The sequence below is a fragment of the Hypanus sabinus genome, chromosome 14, assembly GCF_030144855.1.
Source record: "Hypanus sabinus isolate sHypSab1 chromosome 14, sHypSab1.hap1, whole genome shotgun sequence".
NCBI lineage: Eukaryota > Metazoa > Chordata > Chondrichthyes > Myliobatiformes > Dasyatidae > Hypanus > Hypanus sabinus.
Window position 1 is genome coordinate 9,627,991 of NC_082719.1, and position 24,089 is coordinate 9,652,079.

The window sequence follows — 24,089 nt, forward strand, 5'->3', positions numbered from 1 at the left end:
CACATTGAAATATACACACTTTAAATTATCTGTTGCATCATACCTGGTAGTTTGATTTTGCCTATCAATACTTCCCCTGACATCTACCTTCCTGTCTGATCCTTCACTTACTGACCCAGTGCTCCAGTTCCCAGTCCTCTGCAAAACTAGTTTAAACCTTCCCAGGCAGCATTACCAAAACTCCTGCCCAGGATATTGGTTCCTCTCCAATTCAGGTCCAACCCATCCCTCTTGTACAGGTCACCCCTTCCCCAGAGAAGGCTCCAATGATCCGAGAACTTGAAACCCTTCCCCCTGCACCATCTCATCTGTGCTATCAGCTCATCCCTACCTGCACTAGCCCATGGCATTGGGAGGATCCAGACCGGGATCTGTAGAGTTAGGGAGACATACAGGAGTTTCTGTGGCTATAAGAGACACCAGGACGCTACGTTACCTCCCATCTGCTAGGATACAGGATGTATCATTGTGGCCACAGAATATTCTCAAGGGGGAGGGGGTGCAGCCAGTGATTGTGGTGCATATTGGCACCAATGACACAGGTAGAACTGGAGAAAAGATCCTACTTAGTGAATACAGGGAGTTAGGAAAGAGGCTGAAGTGGAGGAGCTCCTAGGTATAGGACAACTTGATACAGGACAACACTGTTCACTCCATTATAGAGGAACTGAACATTAAAGAGCATACCACATGAGGTAGGGGAAGATCACTGATGGAGATGGCTGGGCCAATGAAGCTCACTTGAGCAATCTCTACAGTAACATTCTGGTTAGCATTGATGAGTTTCTGACAATTGCACCATTCCTTTTGGTCAGGTCTTCTTCATCTTCTTTCTGGTCAATCCCTTGGGTTGAGTTTGCCTTTCTTCTACTTCTTGTTCTAAGGGTTCTGAGATGACAGTGAAGGAAATGTCCAATGCCAGTCAATAACGGTTTCTCTTTCAATCCCATTGACCTCTGTTGCATTCAAAATTATTTATATTATATTCAGTCAAAGCAGCCTTTGTGCTTTTTCCTCACTGTGATCTCTTGTACGAGTACTTGCTTCAATACTACAATGAGGTCAATTACTTCCATTTTCAGGCATCACTATGCCTTCATGAAAAAAATGCCAAATTATATTCAGTTTCATGCCATCAATCTCGGTCATCCTGCAACTATAAGATTTATGGAATGTATAATTCTGGTCCATGAGGAACTGTGCTGAATCTAACTGCACAACAGCTCTTTTGAAACTTAGACTTTACAATAGTTACAAATAATCTAAATCTAAATTAAACAGTATTTATTTGCCACTGATGTTATGGAAAATTTCATCAGGTACTGCCATTCTTACAGTGCCCCACTAATGCAGAAACCATATAACTGTTCGACAACTTATTGTACTACATATGTAATATATGAAAATAAGTAATATTTGCCCAGCAGATATATTTAAAATTTCCCCTTTAAAACTATCCAACAAATTGATCACACTGTTTGATCACATATGAGACTCTCACCAGAATGCCCTCATGAAACATTCCAAAATTTTTGGCCGATCTTCCCCTCAGAGTCGCACCTGCAATCAAGAATTCCCTTCCTCTTAGCAACAGTTTGAGAATTAATTGTTTCTTCAAATTTCATGAATTAGTAAAGTGATCAATCAATGTATGAACCAACTTAAGGAGATTTTAAAATGACATTCCTCACCCATATTCTACAGGAAAACTTGAAGAAGCAAGTTAGTTGAGGAATGTGTCACAAGGTTCTAGAATAACATTAACCATGAATAATTTTAGAATTATGAATTAAATCTATAGATATTATTCACTACTGCTGTTTCAGCATAACTGAAAGAACCTCTTTAGTGTTGCTATTTACTAACTGTTGTGTTAAATCACACACTTGTAAGTAGCCATGAGCTATCTAGGTTATGATTTATAACTGAATTAATTTCCATATTATGTACATGGTAGCTTAATACTATCATATTACCATTCTAGGAACTTCTTTATTGAACGATCTCTACCTACTACAGAAGACAGACTACTAAGAATGGGAAAAGCTACAAGGCATTTTACATCTTGGTTAACATCACATTGAGTATCAGCAAGCAGAGTGCTGCAAACAATCATTGCACTATCCATCTATTCTTATTCTGGATGTTTTACCTAAACTGAAGAAACTTTTCCTTATCTGTAGTAATTCACACTGATTTGTTTATGAAAACTGGTGTGACGTCTGCCTTTTATTTTCTTCTTCATATTTTGAAATAAAAGAGTGTATTGAATTAATTATTTTAATTAATTCCTCTCTGTCCCTAGGTTTTGATACCGAACAATATCTTTGACTTGCCCTGGAAAATGACGAGTAAAGGTGCCTTTATCCATAATGAATTTGAAAAGTTGCCTGGAATTTAACCCCACACAATACTATCACATTTCTTTAGGAGGCTGGGCTCATGTGAACTTTATCATTGAACTGAGTTAATTATTTCAAGTATATAAAGACTTACAATGGACAGCAAGTGATTAATTGACAGAGTTTATAAAATGAATTGGTTAGATCACTAATCTTAAGTTCCCAATGGGAAACCACACTTGAAAGTAGTCTGGTTTGTGAATAAAGTCATGGCACCAGTATTAATAACTTGCATTACAACTATTTTGGCATTTGTCATAAGTTGGCGTTTATAACTAAACTAAATACAATATGTGTAGACACTGAGCAAAAACATCTTCACAATCTCACTGGTTACAATATACAAAATTGCAAAATAAATCGTTATGTTCTTTTGCTCCAGCCTTGCATTCCCACAGCAAACACTAAAATATATATACCTTGAAAATGTTAACATGCTACCCAACATAAAACTACTGAAAATGCCATCAAATGTGGCAACACACTTTTATAAAACCAGACCATCATTTTTCCATCATGCAAGATCAAAAGACAAACATAATTTTGTGTACCAAAAGCTTGGTATTCTTAAATAATATGTGAATATGTTCAATGGAAGCCAAATAATTAATAAAGAAAAAGTGCTCTTATCTGGGGAAATCATACATTCTAGGCCAGGCTGCTACTTTCATTCACTAAAGATGAACATCCAATAACAATTGTATATTCATGTACACAGTGAAAACTTCACAGAAATTTTGTGCATGTGAAGAAGTAACTTGATAATCAAACCACTTTAAGTAACTGAACTTCAATAAGCCAGAGTTACTTATAAAAAGTGATTAATCAATGTGCAAATGTGTGTCAGATTATCATGGAGTTTTTGAATAATATTGATCAGTGCACTTACTGTATGTTTGACCTCCACATTTAAATATAAACTACGTTTTATTAACATGATTGCTACATGAACATATCAGGGCAATGTTGTAAGTTGGCTACTTTAAGATGAAAAAGACGATTGCCTTTTCATTCCCTGACTATCATCAGCAAACAACAGGTACATTCAGCAGATGGAGATTATTTTGTGGTCTGTATTCGTGATAAAAATGAAATTTAAAAGAACAGCTTATCAAAGTGGAATTGAACATAACCCCACTAGTAACGAGTACTGAAAATATTTACTACTCTTTTACAGAACTTTCTAACTCCAAATTCACACCAAACTTCAGCTTTCTCATCTCTGCATGTCATTTCTTTTCTCCATTCAATAGATTTTGTGCTGCTAGCATTTCCCAGTTCCTTCGGTTACTTCTGCAGCCTTCAAGCAAAGGGAGACAAGCTTCAGAAATTGTTGCCAGAGCCTAGCAAAGCAGATAAGAAAGTGCAGTAAATCAGCAAAGTACAATTAAACTTGGAAACTTTTTTTTACTAATAACTGCATATCAGATTAATATTTGGATTTGGATAACAGATGTCTGAATGTTAAAGACTAATGGTGCAAAAATTACTCACATAGGCTTGATGTAATTTTATTTCTAGCTTCCTAGCAGGACATTTGTTGAATATCTATTATCTTGCAAGCACCTCTGCCTATCAAATCATGCGTATTTTGATTTCCTCACAAGTGCAGATATCAGCCTGTTCTCATTGATGCTTTTATCAGTGTGGAGTGTATATTTCAAGCCTCACTCCAGGACTTTATCATAAAATTCCCAGTTAATACTCAATTGGTGTACTGTCAATTGTCTTTAATTCTTACATAAGATATTGAACCAAAGTTTATTGACATCCAAAGATATTGATCCAATGGAACTATTTGAAGGATAACAGTATTGTTATTCTGGCCAATTTGTTCAAGATTAAATAGCCAATGCTCGAGATGGCAACTTCTTCCCCCTTCTACAGTACTAAAAGTGTGTAACAAAACAGTAATTTCAATGCTGTTGGGCGGGGAGGTGGGGGCATGCTATGTGGAAAGTAGAAGCTATGTTAGAAACAGAAAATCTACAGCACAATACAGGCCATTCAGCCCACTAATTTGTGCAAAAATGCTCCTACCTTAGAAATTACTAGGCTTACCCATAGCCCTCTATTTTTCTAAGCTCCATGTACCTATACAAAAGTCTCTTAAAAGATCCTATCATATCTGCCTCCACCACCATTGCCGGCAGCCCATTCCACACACTCACCACTCTCTGGATAAAAAACTTGCCCCTGACGTCTCCTCTGTACCTACATCTCCTCAGTACCTTAAACCTGTGTCCTCTTGTGGCAACCATTTCAGCCCTGGGAAAAAGCCTCTGACTATCCACATGATCAATGCTTCTCATCATCTTATACACCTCTATCAGGTCACCTCTCATCCTCCGTCACTCCAAGGAGAAAAGGCCAAATTCACTCAACCTATTCTCATAAGGCATGCTCCCCAATCCAGGCAACATCCTTGTAAATCTCCTCTGCACCCTTTCTATGGCTTCCACATCCTTCCTATAGTGAAGCGACCAGAACTGAGCACAGTACTCCGGGTGGGGTCTGACCAGGGTCCTATATAGCTGCAACATTACCTCTCAGCTTCTAAATTCAATTCCATGATTGATGAAGGCCAATACACCATATGCCTTCTTAACCACAGAGTCAATCTGCGCAGCTGCTTTGAGTGTCCTATAGCCTCTCACCTCGGACCCCAAGATCCCTCTGATCCTCCACACTGCCAAGAGTCATAGCACTAATACTATATTCTGCCATCGTATTTGACCTACCAACAATGATTACTGGATTATTCCTTTATTGTTGAGCCAAAACTCTCGAGGTTCTTACCTAAAAATACACTGGGAATATTTTTAACATATGGACAATGGTGGTTCAAGATCATCTAGGTTGATTAATATATGAAATCTTATGCCCTCAGAATATCTTTCTAGAAAGGTATTTTTAGAAGAACTTTAATGCATGATGAACTGTTTTCAATTTTGTATTTTATGTGTGCTTGCTCTTTTTTGTTGTATCTGCACAATTTTTTTTGTGTGTGGGGGAGGTTCGATGTTTCTCTTTTACAGGTTCCATGGTTTCCTTTGTTTCATGGCTGTCTGCGGGAAAGATAAATCTCAGGGTTGTATATTGCATACATACTTCGATAGTGTATGTACTTTCAATCTTTGAACTTTGTACTGTTCCACAGCATCATGGGTTTGTGAAAAGACACAATAAGTATTTGTAAGCATCTGATATAAATAATGTTTTTCACAATTTGCGTAGGATAGATGTTTGTGCTTCAGGGCAAAATAAATGATTGGAGTTTCTTGAAAGAAATATTCCACTACCACATTATTAGCTGCACACAGTAGATGGCAATCAGGCTGTTTATGTTCAAGAACCACTGGATCAGGTATCTATAGCCAACCCAAATATGCAACAATCTAATTTCTGGTCTTATTTTTGGAAGGATGATGAGGGATATCTGTATCCCTATTAACCAATGCAAGGAATGAAAAGTTACACTTAACATATGTTTTCAATATCCTGGAGAAAATTTTCTGTAGTTTGTTACTGTTCAACCATTATCTAAAACCCTATTAATAAAAAGCTTTTGATATAATTCATTTTCAATCTTAGTAGATATATGCAGTATACTGCAGGTCTTTGCCAATCACTTGAGAACCTCAGCAAGATATCAAACATATTTCTTTTTCTTTTATTTAATAGATAGAACATAAAATAGTACAGCGCAGTACAGGCCCTTTGGCCCACAATGCTGTGCCAACCCTTAAACCCTGCCTCTGCCTCCCATATAACACCCCCCCTTAAATTCTTCCATATACCTGTCTAGTAGTCTCTTAAATTTCACTAGTGTATCTGCCTCCACCACTGACTCAGGCAGTGCATTCCATGTACCAACCACTCTGTGAGTAAAAAACCTTCCTCTAATATCCCCCTTGAACTTTCCACCCCTTAACTTAAAGCCATGTCCTCTTGTATTGAGTAGTGGTGCCCAGGGGAAGAGGCACTGGCTGTCCACTCTATCTATTCCTTTTAATATCTTGTATACCTCTATCATGTCTCCTCTCATCCTCCTTCTCTCCAAAGACTAAAGCCCTAGCTCCCTTAATCTCTAAACCAGACAGCATCCTGGTAAATCTCCTCTGTACCCTTTCCAATGCTTCCACATCCTTCCTATAGTGAGGCGACCAGAACTGGACACAGTACTCCAAGTGTGGCCTAACCAGAGTTTCACAGAGCTGCATCACTATCTTGTGACTCTTAAACTCTATCCATCGACTTATGAAAGCTAACACCCCATTAGCTTTCTTAACTACCCTATCTACCTTTGAGGCAACTTTCAGGGATCTATGGACATGTACCCCCAAATCCCTCTGCTCCTCCACACTCCCAAGTATCCTGCCATTTATTTTGTACTCTGCCTTGGAGTTTGTCCTTCCAAAGTCTACCACCTCACACTTCTCTGGGTTGAATTCCATCTGCCACTTCTCAGCCCACTTCTGAATTCTGTCAATGTCTCTCTGCAATCTTCGACAATCCTCTACACTATCCACAAAACCACCAACCTTTTTGTTGTCTGCAAACTTGCCAACCCACCCGTCAACCCCCACATCCAGGTCATTAATAAAAATCACAAAAAGTAGAGGTCCCAAAACTTGTGGAACACCACCAGTCACAACCCTCCAATCTGAATGTACTCCCTCCACCATGACCCTCTGCCTTCTGCAGGCAAGCCAATTCTGAATCCACCTGGCCAAACTTCCCTGGATCCCATGCCTTCTGACTTTCTGAATAAGCCTACTGTGTGGAATCTAGTCAAATTCTTTACTAAAATCCACGTAGACCACATTCATTGCACTACCCTCATCTATATGCTTGGTCACCTCCTCAAAGAACTCTATCAGGCTTGTTAGACACGATCTGCCCTTCACAAAACTATGCTGACTGTCCTTGATCAAACCATGATTCTCTAAATGCCCACAGATCCTATCTCTAAGAATCTTTTCCAACAGCTTTCCCACTACAGACGCAAGGCTCACTGGTCTATAATTACCCTGATTATCCCTACTACCTTCTGTGAAGAAGGTGACAACAATCACCTCCCTCCAATCCTCCGGTACCATTCCCGTGGACAGCGAGGACATAAAGATCCTAGCTAGAGGCTCAGCAATCTCTTCCCTCACCTCGTGGAGCAGCCTGGGGAATATTCCATCAGGCCCCGGGGACTTATCCGTCCTAATGTATTTTAACAACTTCAACACCTCCACTCCCTTAACCAGAACATCAACCTCACTCATATTGTCCTCACCGTCATCAAGTTCCCTTTCATTGGTGAATACCAAAGAGAGGTATTCATTGAGGCCCTTGCTCACTTCCACAGCCTCCAGGCACATCTTCCCACTTCTATCTCTAATCGATTCTACCTTCACTCCTGTCATTCTTTTGTTCTTCACATAATTGAAGAATGCCTTGGGGTTTTCCTTTACCCTACTTGCCAAGGCCTTCTCATGCCCCCTTCTTGCTCTTCTCAGCCCCTTCTTAAGCTCCTTTCTTGCTACCCTAGATTCCTCAATAGACCCTTGCTTCCTAAACCTCATGTATGCTGTCTTCTTCCACATGACTAGATTTTCCACCTCACTTGTCACCCATGGTTCCTTCATCTTACCATTCTTTATCTTCCTCACTGGGACAAATTTATCCCTAACATCCTGCAAGAGATCCTTAAACATCGACCACATGTCCATAGTACATTTCCTTGCAAAAACATCATCCCAATTCACACCCGCAAATTCTAGCCTTATATCCTCATAATTTGCCCTTCCCCTTAGTTGGGAATTTTCCTGTCCTCGCTGATTCTATCCTTTTCCATGATAATGCTAAAGGCCAGGGAGCGGTGGTCACTGTCCCCCAGATGCTCACCCACTGAGAGATCTGTGACCTGACCCGGTTCGTTACCTAATACTAGATCTAGTATGGCATTCTGTCTAGTTGGCCTGTTAACATACTGTGACAGGAATCTATATTGGACACACTTAACAGACTCTGTCCCATCTAAACCCTTGGAACTACTCAGGTGCCAATCAATATTAGGGTAGTTAAAGTCATCCATGATAACAAGCCTGTTACTTTTGCACCTTTCCAAAATCTGCCTCCCAATCTGCTCCTCGGTATTTGTGCTGCTACCAGGGGGCCTATAGAATACTCCCAATAGAGTAACTGCTCCCTTCCTGTTCCTGACTTCTATCCATACTGACTCAAAAGAGAATCCTGCTACATTACCCACCCTTTCTGTAGCTGCAGTAGTATCCCTGACCAGTAATGCCATCCCTTTTCCCCTCTTCCCCCTTCTCTATCCCCTTTAAAACACTGAAATCCAGGAATATTGAGAATCCATTCCTGCGCTGGTGCCAGCCAAGTCTCTGTAATGGCCACTACATCATAATTCCATGTACCTATCCAAGCTCTCAGTTCATCACCTTTGTTCCTGATGCTTCTTGCATTGAAGTACACACACTTTAGCCCTTCTACCTTACTATCTTTACATCCTTTATTCTACTTCTCTTTCCTCAAAGCCTCTCTATATGTTAGATCTGGCTTTATTCCATGCACTTATTTCACTGCTCTATTGCTCCGGGTCCCATCCCCCTTGCAAATTAGTTTAAACCCTCCGGAACTATGCTAGCAAACCTACCTGCAAGGATATTGCTCCCCCTCGAGTTCAGGTGCAACCCATCCAATCTGTACAGGTACCACCTTCCCCAGAAGAGATCCCAATGGTCCAAAAATCTAAAACCCTGCCCCCTGCAACACACATTCAACTGCCATCTCCTCTAATTCTTACCATCACTATCACGTAGTACTGGCAGCAATCCTGAGAATCCCACCCTTGAGGTCCTGTTCTTCAGCCTTCTGCCTACTTCCCAAAACTCACACTTTAGGACCTCATCCCTCTTCCTGCCTATGTCGTTGGTACCAACATGTATCACGACTTCTGGCTGCTTTCCCTCTCGTACCAGGATGTCATGCACCCGGTCAGACACATCCCGGATCCTGGCACCCGGGAGGCAACAAACCATGCAGGTGTCCTTCTCATGCCCACAAAATCTTCTGTCTGCTCCCCGACTATAGAGTCCCTAATGACGACAGCTCTCCTCTTCTCTGTCTTACCCTTCTGCACCACAGGGTCAGACTCAGTGCCAGAGGCCCGGCCACCGTGGCTCACACCTGATCGGTCGTCCTCGCCAACAGTATCCAGGACGGTAAACTTATTATTCAGGGGAGTGGCTACAGGGGTGCAGGTGTGACTACCTCCCTGTAGCTCTCATCTATGGCTGCCTCATTCTCCCTTATGAGTCGAAGGTCATCCAGCTACTGCTCTAGATTCCTTACATGGTCTTCCATATCGCCAGCCACATGCACTTCTGGCAGATGTGCGGGAGAGGGGAGCTCCCCCAAGACTGCCACATCTCACATGAGAGGCACATCACCATCTCGGGAGGCATTGTAAAGCCTAACTGGGAGCAAGCTTGGTCCTCCACCTCTTCTCATTCCATTCCTTCACTGGCCTACTCACTCACTGGCAGTGGTCCAGAAAATAACACACAGAAATCCAACAACATCCAGAATTCTACAAACTGCACATGAGTATTTTGAGTTTGTCTGCAAATAGCTTTGCTCTAAAAGGGTAGAAGCTAATTAGTTCAGGTGTAAATAGCCAATGCTCTAGATGGCAACGTCTTTCACCACCAAACCATCCCCACATCACCCACTGTGCACTGATTTTGCTGGAGTTAGAACTTAATTATTTGCAAGGTTTAGCAATAAGTAGTGGTGAATTTACAGAAAGATAAGGGAAAAAACACTTTGTAATATAACTGCAGGAAAATGCTTTTAATAAAGAATATGAAATAAAGGGAAAAGTTACCTCATATAGTTCAATACAGATTGCATCGATGAATCCAACCTGCATGCTAGGGATCTGATCACGTTTTTCTCTATTCATTAAATCCTTCAATTGGAAATTTTAAAAACATCACAATCATTATTTATTTTTGTTCCTTACATAGAAGCAAATTTGTATTTCAAAATAGCATAGCAGCAGAAATTTGAGGTTTTAAAAGTATATCTTGTTTTATATTTATAGAAATTATTTGAATTTGATACATACAATGGGTTCGATGTTTAACTCTTCCCTTTCTTTGTCGCCTTGTTGAAAAAACTCTGTTGCTACAAGCTCAGCTGTCTGTAAAACACAGTGTAACATAACCTGTAACGGTGATTGGCTTTGGAATACCAAGAGCATGATGTAGCTGTATTCATAAGGCGGATTAACCCATCATAAGCTAATGCAACACATTGCCACAAATATTTATAGCTAGCATATATCACAAGGGTTGTTGAATTGGCTAGGACTGCTTTTATTTCAAAGATTGGCTCAAAGATAACTAGGGCAGGATTAGGAATGTCAAGCTCAATTGATGACCTTTAGCTACAAAAGCTACCCAGTTATGAAAGAGGATAAAACATTTTATTTATATAGCTGTATGATTTAATGATGTTGAAGAAGAAGTGAACTAAAAAGAAAACATGATTTGGGAATAGATGGAAAGTAAGGTACACCTGCAGAGAAAGTAAGAGTCAAACTATCAAGTGTTAATGAATTTTTTTAAAAAAAATCACAGCACTGGAAGTTTGAAACACTCTGAAGCTCAGGCAGAATTGACAAATGATCCTGGACCTGAAACATTAGTTGTATGTTTCTGACTGCCCAACCTTCTTTTCTTTCTTTTTCAATCTTTTTATTGAGTTTCATATAAATATTAAAAAAATAACATAATAATGAATAGGTTATGAATACAATAGACTTAAGATTACATTGATAATAGGATAATAATATCCTATTAAACATCAACAAAAAAAATACATTAATCAATTGAGTCTATATAATTATATATGAAAAAAAACAAAAATAATCATCAAAAGAAAAAGAAAAAAAAATTAAAGATGTGTGAAAGAAAATATATATATGAAACAAACACTAAACTAAAACTAACATGGGCAATGATAACAGTTTATAAGTATATGATAGTGTCAAAGAACTCCGGAACTCCATACCTGAACAAGAATAAACAGAGAGAAGGTCTGGGAAAGGCCAAATTAATTCATATGAAAATGTCGAATGAACGGTCCCCAAGTTTCTTCAAATTTAATTGACGAGTCAAAAATAGTGCTTCTAATTTTTTCCAAACTCAGATAAGAAATAGTTTGAAAAAGCCACTGAGACGTGGTAGGAGGGTTTACTTCTTTCCAATTTTGTAATATAGACCTTCTGGCCATTAATGTTACAAAAGCAATCATTCATCTGATTGAAGGAGAAAACTGATTACCATCCTCATTTGGTATACCAAAGATTGCAGTAATAAAGTTAGGCTGTAAATCGATGTTCCAAATTGAGGAAATGGTAACGAATATGTCCTTCCAATAGTTATGTAAAGTGGGACATGACCAAAACATGTGGGTCAGTGAAGCCACTTCTGAATGACATCTGTCACATTGAGGGTTAATATAAGAATAAAATCGAGCAAGTTTATCTTTAGACATATAAGCTCTATGTACAATTTTAAATTGTATTAAAGCATGTTTAGCACATATAGAAGAAGAATTAACCATTTGTAAATTTTTTTCCCATTTATCTGTTGGTATATTGTATCGAAGTTCTTTTTCCCATTGTTGTTTAATTCTATCAGACATCTCTGGTTGTATCTTCATAATCATGTTGTAAATAAAAGCAACTAATCCCTGCTGACAAGGATTTAAGGTAAAAATCAAATCTGAGAAATCCGTTGAAGTTGAGTTGGGAAAAGATGGTAAAACTTTATGTAAAAAATTTCTGATTTGTAAATATCTGAAGAAATTAGATTTAGGTAATTTAAATTTATTGGAAAGTTGGTCAAAAGACATCAAAGTACCTTCAAAAAAAAGGTCACGAAAACATTTTATACCTTTCCTTTTCCATATGCTAAAGGCTTGATCTGTCAAGGAAGGTTTAAAGAAGAAATTAAATAAAATAGGGCTATCAAGAACAAAGTTTTTCAGAGTAAAAAAAATTCCGAAATTGAAACCAAATTCGTAATGTGTGTTTAATAACAGGATTAGATATCTGTTTATTGAATTTAACTAAATCAGCAGGAAGAGAAGAACCAAGAACAGAGAATAAAGAATATCCCTTTATCTCATTGCATTCCAAATTTACCCACTGCGGACACAATAATGAGTCCAAATCTAATTTCCAATACGTTAGGTTACGAATATTATTCGCCCAATAATAAGATCTAAAGTTAGGTAAAGCTAAACCACCATCTTTTTTAGATTTTTGTAATTGCCTTTTACTTAACCTGGGGTTTTTATTTTGCCACACAGATGAGGAAATTTTTGAATCAATGTTGTCAAAAAAGGACTTAGGAATAAAAATTGGTAAGGCTTGAAATAAATATAAAAATTTCGGTAAAATCATCATTTTAATAGCATTAATCTGACCAACTAATGATAGGAATAAGGGAGACCATTTTGTAGTAAGATGTATTTGAAGAAGCATAGGTAAAAAATTCAGTCTAAATAAATCTTTATATTTCTTGGTAATTTTTATACCTAAATAGATAAAATTATCAGTAACAACTTTAAATGGAATCCTGTCATTCAATAAAGTTTGCGCGTTTAAAGGGAATAATTCACTCTTATCTAAGTTTAATTTATAACCAGAAAAACTACCAAATTGAGCCAACAAGGATAAAATAGTGGGAATAGATCTATCAAGATCAGAAATATATAACAGCAAATCATCAGCATAAAGTGATAATTTATATGATTTCTCATTACGGGTAATACCAAAAATATTAGGAGATTCACGAATAGCAATGGCTAAAGGTTCTAATGCAATATTAAATAATAAAGGACTTAAAGGACAACCTTGTCTCGTACCACGAGATAATTGAAAAAAGGAGGATCTATAATTATTTGTAAGAACAGAAGCAACAGGTTTATAGTATATTTGTTTAATCCATGATATAAAATTAGGACTAAAATTAAAATTTCTCAATGCATTAAATAAATATGTCCATTCAACTCTATCAAAGGCTTTTTCAGCATCTAATGAGATAACACATTCTGGGACTGTGGGTGATGAAGTATGAATTATATTAATCAATTTTCTAACATTAAAAAAAGAATACCGATTCTTAATGAAACCAGTTTGATCTTCTGAAATAATCTGTGGTAGTACCTTTTCTAATCTAGTGGCTGAAATTTTTGTAAGAATCTTAGAATCTACATTTAATAATGATATAGGGTGATAAGATGTACATAAAGTAGGATCTTTATCTTTTTTAAGAATTAGAGAGATAGTAGCTTCATAAAAAGATTGAGGTAATCTCTTCTTAGCAAATGCATCGTTAAAGATTTCACATAACCAAGGGGAAAGCAAAGAAGAAAAAGTTTTGAAAAATTCTACAATATAACCATCAGGGTCAGGAGCTTTCCCTGAATTCATTGATGAGATAGCCTCTCCTATTTCGGCCATAGAGATAGGAGCATCAAACAAGCTACGATCTTCACCAATCAGTTTAGGAATATTCAAATTGTTAAAAAAATTATCCATCATGGACAGGTCACCATCAAATTCTGATTGATATAAAGATTTATAAAAATCTTGAAAAGTATTATTGATTTCTTTATGATCAGTAGTTAAATTACCGTCTTGTTTACGAATTTTAATAATTTGACGCTTGGTCGAAATAGCTTTTAATTGATTAGCTAACAGTTTACCAGTTTGATCACTGTGAATATAGAATTGAGCTCTGGTCCTAATTAATTGATTTTCAATTGAAGAAGATAATAATAAGCTATGTTCCATTTGAAGCTCAACTCTCTTCTTATAAAGTTCTATGGTAGGAGTCACGGAATAAATCTTATCAATTTCCTTAATTTTATCCACTAATAAAGCAATATCTAAATATCTTTGTTTCCTTTTACCAGCGGAATACGAAATAATTTGTCCACGGATAAAAGCCTTGAAAGAGTCCCAAAGTATTCCTCTGTCAATTTCTTCAGTATAGTTTGTTGAGAAAAACAAATCAATTTGCTGCTTTATATAGGTGACAAATTCTGGGTCTTGAAGCAGAGTAGCATTAAGTCTCCAAGATCTAACATTATTGGAAAAGTCCAGAATCTTAATAGATAACTTCAAAGGTGCATGATCCGAAATAGTAATAGAATCATATTTACAGTCAATAACATCCGTTAATAACCGATGATCAATAAGAAAGTAATCAATTCTAGAATAACTATGATATACATGTGAAAAAAATGAAAATTCTTTATCTTTAGGGTTCAAAAACCGCCATATTTCTGTAATTCCCGAATCAACCATAAAAGAATTAATAAGTAAGGCTGATCTATTCGGAAGAGTTCGAATAGGTTTAGATCTATCCATCAAAGGATTCAAACAACAATTAATATCTCCACCCATTATCAACATATATTCATTCAGATTAGGAAGGGAAGTAAATAAACGTTTAAAAAATTCAGGGCAGTCAAAATTTGGAGCATAAATATTAACTAGAACCACTTTCCGATTGAAAAGTGAACCAGTTATCAACAAAAATCTGCCCTGTGGATCAGAAATAATTTCGTGATGTGTAACAAAATTGAGGGGTCTATAAAAATAGACACACCCCTAATTTTAGCGGTACAATTCGAATGAAATTGTTGACCTCCCTCCTAATATGGGTTTCCTGTGCAAAAATAATATTAGCGTTCAATCTATGGAATACCTTAAATATTTTTTTATGTTTAATCGGATGATTTAAACCATTAGTATTCCAAGAGATAAAATTAATAGATTTATCCATCATGCCAATATTAGTTGTGTGTATCATAATAGGTTAAAAAGACACATAACCCATAATTTAGGAAAAAGGAAAATAGATTCAGGAGCAACCGGAGAACATGACACCTCAACAATATTAATAATTTAAAGTTGGCCCATAAACTAAAAGCAGAAAAAAAACGCAAAAGCGTGAAAAAAGATCCCCACCCCCTCCCCCCACCCTTCGAAGAAAAGCCAAGCGGCAAGCGCATAATCTAACACTAACCTTACCCCCATTTCAAGATGGCAGCCACAATCCAACTGCCCCCACCAGATCTCCTATATCACCTCAATCCATATACCACCCCAAACCCCTCAACCTCTCTTCTCCGCTCCCTACCCCCACCATGTTCCTCCGCCCAAGCCCTCCACCCATTGCCCTCTCCTGATCCTGTGCCAGACTCCAGTTCCACCTCCTGCCATGTTTGCACTTTGCCCTCTGACCCCCTCTTTCAGAGCAGTCCATCTTCATACTCTGCTACACCCCAATAAGTTCTGGGCCCAACATGATTCAAACTTTTCTTCTCTGATACTAAATATATTAAATAAGCCTTTGAAAATTTAGTCACTAATGCAAGGGCACCAAACGCCATCTCTACTTAACTCCATTCAATGAACTAATACTCTGCCACACATCTAGGGTTGGTGAACCCTACTTTAATGCAAGGTGGATAAGGAACAACGGTGATGAACTTAGAGCACTGGTCAGTGTATGGAACTACAATATTGTGGCCAATACAGAGACTTGGCTGTCACAAGGGCAGGAATAGCTGCTGGATGTTCAAGGGGTTTAGATGTTTCAAAAGAGAGTAGGGAAGATCCTGGGAATTATTGCCCAATGAGTCTGACTTCAGTGGCAGGGAAACTATTGAAGAAGACTCTTGGAGACAGGATTTACGAGCAGTTAGAGATACACAGTCTGATTAGGAATAATCAGCATGAGTTTTTTCCAGAGTGGAATTAGCTAATATAAGGGGCATACTTTTAAAGTGATTGGAGGAAAATATAGGGGCAATGTCAGAGTAAACTTCTTTGCACAAATGTGGTAGCTGTGTGGAATGTCAGGTCAAGGGTGGTGGTGGAGGCAGATATATTAGGGACAATTAGAAAACTCTTAGATAATAGGCACCTGGATGATAGAAAAATGGAGGGTTATGTAGAAGGGAAGGATCAGAGGAGGGTAAAAGATTAGAATAAGCCTGTACTGTGTTCTACTTTCCTGTGTTTTATTAATTCCATAATGACGGAGACTCAGTATTTGCTATTACTATTTGTCAGTGCAGCTGATTGCCGGTAATTAATGCTTTTCACATTGTTAAATGTGCTTAGACTTGATGAGAGCTATTGAGTTCATGGAACTCAATCAGTAACTACAGGATTTTCCAAATCAGAATCACATTTATTATCACCTATCAGTAAAGTAAAAAGACATAAATCTATTACAAAAGAAAATTCTGCAGTTGAGCACCTGCATTAGGGGAACATCAGAGGCATCGGCCCTCCCTAAGTTGAATTGGATAGCCTGGTCCTGAGGCCTTTACCTTGCTGATCACCAACAGTCCCCTGCCCGGTATATATCAAATCTTAATTTCATTTGCCCTTGAAATAGCTGTACTGCTTATAAATAAATGACAGGGAGATCACTAACCTTCCTGTTAAACTGATGGCATAATCTGGCCTTTTATATCTATAAACCAAGTTTCCCAAAACAATATTAGTGTTACACTCTCTCAGACATTTTTATAGGAATATACACAAATACTATCAAAATTACCTTTTGTTGAACAGGCCAAGGTTTGGTTATTGCAGACACATCACACGCTGTCATCAACATCGCCCTGTTAACATTAGTGAAATTAAGTATAAAATTTCATTAAATACACTATATAAGACCATAAGACATATGAGCAGAATTAGGCCATTCAATCCATCAAGTCTGCTCTGCTATTCTATCATGGCTGATCCCAGATCCCACTCAACCTCATACACCTGCCTTCTCACCATAATCCTTGATGCCCAGACTGATCAGGAAACAATCAACTTCCGTTTTAAATATACCCACGGATCTGGCCTCTACCACAGTCTGTGACAGAGCATTCCAGTTTCACTACTCTCTCGCTAAAAAAAAATTCTCCTTAACTCTGTTCTAAAAGGTCGCCCCTCAATTTTGAGGCTGTGCCCTCTAGTTCTGGATAACCCCCCCCCCCCCAAATATGCTCTCCACATTCACCCTATCTAGTCTTCAACATTCGGTAGATTTCAATGAGGACCCCCCAACATTCTTCTAAATTCCAGTGAGTACAGGTCCAAAGCTGTCAAACACTCCTCATATGTTAACCCCTTCATTCCTGGAATCATCCTCGAGAACCTCCTCTGGACACTCACCAATAACACGTCCTTTCTGAGATATGGGGCACAAAACTGATGACAATACTCCAAGTACAGCCGTATTAGAGTCTTAAAAATGCTCAGTATTATCTCCTTGATTTTATATTCTATTCCTCTTGAAATAAAGTATATGTTAATTAAGAATTTCAACGGTGATTTTGCAGTCATTTAGACAACAATGGGTAAGGAGTATCTGTACCACACCACCACCCCCACCGTGGAATGTGGGCTTTCTCTGGTCCTCCAGTTTCTACCCACAGTCTAAAGGCATTCCAGGTAGGTAGATTGGTCATTGTAAACTGTCCCGTGAGCTGATTGGTTTAATTGGGTTTGTCGAGGGTTGCCGGCATGGCTCAAAGGGCTGGAAGGGCCTACTCTGCACTGTTGAGCTAAACAGACAGGTAAATAAATAAATAAATCCCTCATACTAGTCTGTCAGGCAATACTTTAAAATATGTTAGTGAAGAATGTGTGCAGTTCAGATCACTGCATTACAGGAAAGAAGTGGAGACTTTGAAGAGGGTTTTAAAAGAGGTTCACTAGGACGTTGCCTGAATTGGGGGGGGGTGTTATTAGCAAAAAGGAGAGCTTGGACAAACTTGGATTGTATTCTCTGGAGCGTTGGTGCATCAACCTGGCAGAAGTACGTGAAATTATGATTCTATTTCTCCTCAAGATGACGTATACATGATTTACTTACCAATAAATCAATTACTTGGACTTTTCTACAGAGCACCTACCACTATCACTTCCCCTTTTTCAATATTTTATCATTTACAGGGTATTCTTACTTGAGAAGCATATTACATGACACTTTGTGTTAAACTGCTTCAGATATTGTCGCATTAACGCTCAGTCTCAATGTCTATTTTGTTATCTCTTGATTTTGTCCTTTTTTTTACTGGATCTTACTAGTATTTTTTTCTAATTTATTACCTTTCCCAGTGTTTCTTTCATTGGAAATATCAGTCTGACATCTTTAACCTACTTCATCTGGCCTGCAGTCTGTGTTATGTACGGAAGCAAACTTCGACTGATCTTAAACAATCTGATTGTCTAACAATAGCATTGTCTTCCCTTTACTCTATTTTCTTTATCAAATCTGGCAACATTTTGGCACAATTAAATATTATAATTTTGACACAACATTCTGATGCATTGATTACTACTTACATTAATAGCTCTTTATGACTTTTATCTTCCCAGTTAAATTGATCAGTTTTCACCAGATCAAAAAATTCTTCTCTTCTCCTAAAAATAATTTTATCTGCATTAGATTCTATACAAATTGTCTCTTTCCCTGTGATTCAATAATCTTGGCATCTGGAGGACAGGCAGCACATTCCTGGAGTATTACACAAATAGGGTCTATAAAGGGAGGATCTCTTTCCGAGTACAACTAGACTGAAAAGACCAAAAAAGAAGCTTAGAAAAATCATCTTCATTTCAAATGTTGGCCATGATCATGTCTAGACCTCTGTCCATAACCTTCAACTCTGAACACCATTAATTGGCAGATGTCAAGTTACAGATGAAATGGAATTTCCTCAAGTCTACAGGTATGCATAAAATCATTTAGTTGGCTTCTATGAAAAATTCTAAATCTAGGCATCTCTGCATGGGTTGAGTGTGTCGAAATGCAATCTTTGTACTATCTTTAATACTCAATTGAGAACTAAACTCCTCCTTTCAATTCATCAGGGAAACAACCTTCTCCCGTCTCCACATCATATCCATATGGGCTTCTTGTGTTTTCCAGTGATGATTGAAATTTTTCAACAATTCCAGTGTCTGATTGTAAGGAAAGAGTTAAATTTGATTCCTCCTTAGTATATGCTAAAATGCAAAACACAAAATGGAAGTTTGTAAAACAAAATTATGTTGGTCTGGGATGTGAAAATGTTTTGAGAAAGTACAAGGAAGCTGGTAGACACAATGCATTGAGAACAATGTGATTATTAGTCTATTGCCTGGAGATGTGCATGGATACACATATTTGAGATTAGATATTGGTGAATATTTACCTCCCTACAGATTTGTTGTCTCTGTTCAGTGCCTTTGAGAAGGTGTTGTACCCTTCCCCAGATTTGTGCTTCTCTATTATCATTTCCCTGTCTTGTTTTGTATGCTCTTTTGTCTACATTTTGATTTGGTCTGTTGAAAATCTACCATACTGCTGGACGTTACAGAGAGAGGAGGTATTTATTCAGGTGATCATTCAATTTTCTACATCAACAAATTGGGTGAGTTGGGAAGATAATGCTCTATATTGCACCAGAGGAAGGTTAGTGTAGTGATTACAAAGGGGATGAATACTCTGTCAGCATCACAATTTTGTTTTTTATTTTTTAAGTGAATTGTTGACAGGTTTTGGAATGTTTCTTTTGATTTGACATGAGACTTGGATGGCTCAGGGGCAGGAATCATTACTTCTGAGTGCCAGGCTTTAGATGTTTCAGAAAGGACAGAGAGGGAGGCAAAAGAGGTGGGGTGTGGCACTGCTGATCAGAGATAGTGTCACGGCTGCAGAAAAGGAGGAAGACATGGAGGGATTGTCTACGGAGTTTCTGTGGGTGGAAGTCAGGAACAGGAAGGGATCAATAACTCTACTGGGTGTTTTTTATAGATCACCCAATAGTAACTGGGACATCGAGGAGCAGATAGGGAGGCAGATTCTGGAAAGATGTAAAAATAACAGGCTTGTTGTGGTGGGAGATTTTAATTTCCCAAATATTGATTGGCATCTCCCTAGAGTGAGGGGTGGAGTTTGTTAGGTGTGTTCAAGAACGTTTCTTGACACAATATGTAGATAAGCCTACAAGAGGAGAGGCTGTACTTGATCTGGCATCAGGAAATGAACCTGGTCAGGTGTAGGATCTCTCAGTGGGAGAGCATTTTCGAGATTGTGATTACAATTCTATCACTTTACCATAGCACTGGAGACGGATGGAACAGACAAGTTAGTAAAGTGTTTAATTGGAGTAAAGGGAAATACTTTGCCGCATAACTTTGAAGCATAAATTGGGAACAGATGTTCTTAGGGAAATGTACGAAAGAAATGTAGCAGATGTTTACAGGATATTTGTGTGGAGTTCTACATAGGTATGTTCCAATGAGACAGGCAAAGGATGGTAGGGTACAGGAACTGTGATGTACAAAGGCTGTTGTAAATCTAGTCAAGAAGAAGAGCTTTCAAAAAGTTCAAAAAAACTAAGTAGTGATAGAGATCTAGAAGATTATAAGGCTAGCAGGAAGGAACTTAAGAAGGGAGAGCCAGAAGGAGCCATGAGAAGGCGTTGGCAGACAGGATTAAAGGAAACCCCAAGGCATTCTAAAAGTATGTGAAGAGCAAGAGGATAAGACGTCAGAAAATAGGACCAATCAAGTGTGACAGTGGCAAAGTGTGTATGGAACCGGAGGAGATAGCAGAGGTACTTAATGAGTACTTTCCTTCAGTATTCACTATGGAAAAGGATCTTGGCGATTGTAGGGATGACTAACAGTAGCCTGAAAAACTTGAGCTTTTGGAAAGCATCAAGCTGGATGAGTCACCAGGACCGAACGAGGTGTACCGAGGTGTACCGCAAGCTTCTGTGGGAGGCAAGGGAGAAGAGTGCTGAGCCTCTGGCGATGTGATCTTTGGGGACAGGAGAGGTTCCAGAGGATTGGAGCATTGCAGATATTGTTCCATTATTCAAAAAAGGGAGTAGAGATAGCCCAGGAAATTATAGACCAGTGAATCTTACTTCAGTGGTTAGTAAGTTGATGGAGAAAATCCTGAGAGGCAGGATTTATGAACATTTGGAGAGGCATAATATAATTGGGAACAGTCAGATTGGCTTCTTCAAAGGCAAGTCATGCATTATCAGCTGGATTGAATTTTTTGAGGTTGTGACTAAACACATTGAAGAAGGTAGAGCAGTAGATCTAGTGCATATCAAATATGATGATAGAATATAGTATTAATGGTAAGACTCTTGGCACTGTGGAGGATCAGAGGGATTTTGGGGTCCGAGTGCATAGGACACTCAAAATTGCTATGCAGGTTGACTCTGGTTAAGAAAGCATATGTTACATTGGCCTTCATCAATTGTGGGATTGAGTTTGGGAGCCAAGAGGTATTGTTGCAGCTATGTAGGACCCTGGTCAGACCCCACTTGGAGTATTGTGCTCAGTTCTGGTCGCCTCACTATAGGAAGTATGTGGAAATCATAGAAAGGGTGCAGAGGAGATTTACAAGGATGTTGCCTGGAATGGGGAGCATGCCTTATGAGAAGAGGTTGAGTGAACTCGGCCATTTTGTCTTGGAGCAACGGAGGATGAGAGGTGACCTGATAGAGGTGTATAAGATGATGAGAGGCATTGATCGTGTGGATAGTCAGAGGCTTTTTCCTAAGGCTGAAATGGCTAGCACGAGAGGGCACAGTTTTATGGGGCTTAGAAGTAGGTACAGAGGAATTTTTTACGCAGAGAGTGGTGTGTGTGTGGAATGGGCTGCCGGCGACAGTGGTGGAGGCGGATACGATAGGGTGGATAGACTTAAGAGACTCCTGGATAGGTACATGGAGCTCAGAAAAATAGAGGGCTATAGGTAACCCCGGGTAATTTCTAAGTTAAGGATGTTCGGCACAGCTTTGTGGGCCGAAGGGCCTGTATTGTGCTGTAGGTTTTCTATGTTTGTATGATGCACAATTAGCTGAAAAAATCCTCCTTCAATATATTTTAGATTTAGAAAATGAGACAGTAAAATGTGAAACTAATTGTAGGGGCTGAATACCTTTTCAGGGCACTGTAAATACATAAGGTAGCTTATATAGTTTTATGGTACCATATATCTATATTGTTTGTACATAAGACGAACAAAAAGTGATAAAATAGTGGTAGTTGAAAATGCGGAGGGGTTGGTTTATCGATGAGGTGTTGATCATTCTTACTGCTTAGGGAGAGTAAATGATTTTGAGTCTGGCAGCCCATGCATGCATGTTGATGGAAGTGGGAAAAACAATCAATGAGCAGGGAGGGTGTTACTGGCACTTTTCCAGCATATTTCTGTATGTCTGTCCTCCAGGGTGGTTAAGCTGATGCTGGCAATGCACTGGGCAGCTTTGATACCTGTTTCTGTCCTCTGCAGTACAGTTTTGTAGCATGCAGTGATATAGGATACTCTCTGAAGAATGGAGTGAGTAGTGCACAGTCCAGCTCTCTTTAGCCTCCTCTAACAGTGGAGGTATTGGTGAGCTTTCCTGAGTGTGCAGGAAATGTTCTGGGACCATGAGAGGTTGTTGTGAGATGTGCACTCACATTAGATTGCAACTGCTCTCAGTTTCCACTGCTATGCCGCTGATGTAAAGAGGGGTGCGAGTTCTTCTGAAGTGAATAACCATCTCGTTTGTCTTGATTTTTTCTCTGTAGGCCCCCTCATCATTGTTGGTGAAGAGCCTCACCACTGTTGTGGGATTGGCGAACCTGACGATGGTGATTACTCGGGTGTTTGGCCGTACAGTCGTGTGTGAGCAGAGAGAACAGCAATAGGCTCAGTACACAGCCCTGGGAGGCACCGTGTTGAGGATGATGGGGAGGGAGGAGCGGCTATGCATCCTGACTACCTGTTCAATAGAAGTTCAACACTAAGTTGGAAAGTAGTGTATTTAGACCAAGGAGTAGGAGTTTGTTCATCAAGGTCTGCGAGACTTGAAGTGAAATACAGAAACAGCATTCTGACATAAGTGTTCTTATTTTCTAGGTACATCAGTGCCAGGTGCATGACAGATGATATGGCGACTATGGTAGAGCAGTTCTTTCGATAAGTCTATTGGTGAGTGGCCAATGTGGCAGGAATGGACTTTTTGATGTGTACTATTACCAGTCATTCAAAATACCTCATGATGACTGGTGTCAAGCAGTAATTGCTTAGTTCTGAAGGTGTAGAGTTCTTTGGTAAAGGGATAATCACGCTGATTTGAAGCATGTGGGACAGCGGCCTGGATGAGTCATGTGTTGAAGATTCTTTATAGAACTCAAATAAAGTAACTTCTTACAACCTTTAACACGTGTACAGTGCCTCTTTTTTGTTCGCGCGTACACCTTACTGCTGAATCAAAAGAACAAGGAATGAATCCTAAAATATCTTCATTACACTGATCTATGTTTTCTTTGCCAGGAATTTGTCTAGAGTCTCAGATTACCCAAAATCATTCAACTCTTTTGCTCCCAATTCCATACTGCCCTGTGTGCGAATTTATTACCATTACCTAACATAGAGTACATTCTATTTCTTTTTATCTCTTATCTAAAACACAAGGTCAATGTTTGTGTTTTGTAATTCAGAATTTCAGCTTAAAAATGTGTGATTAGGCTTCTGACTACTCCTTGCTGCTCTTCTAACTGAACTACTTCAC

General features: G+C 38.7%; 1 protein-coding gene across 4 annotated transcripts in view; it reads right to left on the reverse strand.

Moving 5' to 3' along the window:
• Window positions 1-1,347: 1,347 nt before the first annotated feature.
• Window positions 1,348-24,089, reverse strand: part of pde5ab (phosphodiesterase 5A, cGMP-specific, b) — a 124,927-nt gene continuing 102,185 nt past the window's right edge. For 3 of the 4 annotated variants that reach the window (XM_059988754.1, XM_059988755.1, XM_059988753.1), the window contains exons 17-21: window positions 18,865-18,942; window positions 17,078-17,141; window positions 10,549-10,623; window positions 10,306-10,389; window positions 1,348-3,745 (exon numbers count right to left, since the gene is read on the reverse strand). In XM_059988754.1, the coding sequence (XP_059844737.1) occupies window positions 3,632-3,745; window positions 10,306-10,389; window positions 10,549-10,623; window positions 17,078-17,141; window positions 18,865-18,942 (415 nt within the window). In that variant the 3' untranslated portion in view covers window positions 1,348-3,631. The remainder of the gene's footprint in view (window positions 3,746-10,305; window positions 10,390-10,548; window positions 10,624-17,077; window positions 17,142-18,864; window positions 18,943-24,089) is intronic. The other variant, XM_059988756.1, reaches the window with a different exon arrangement.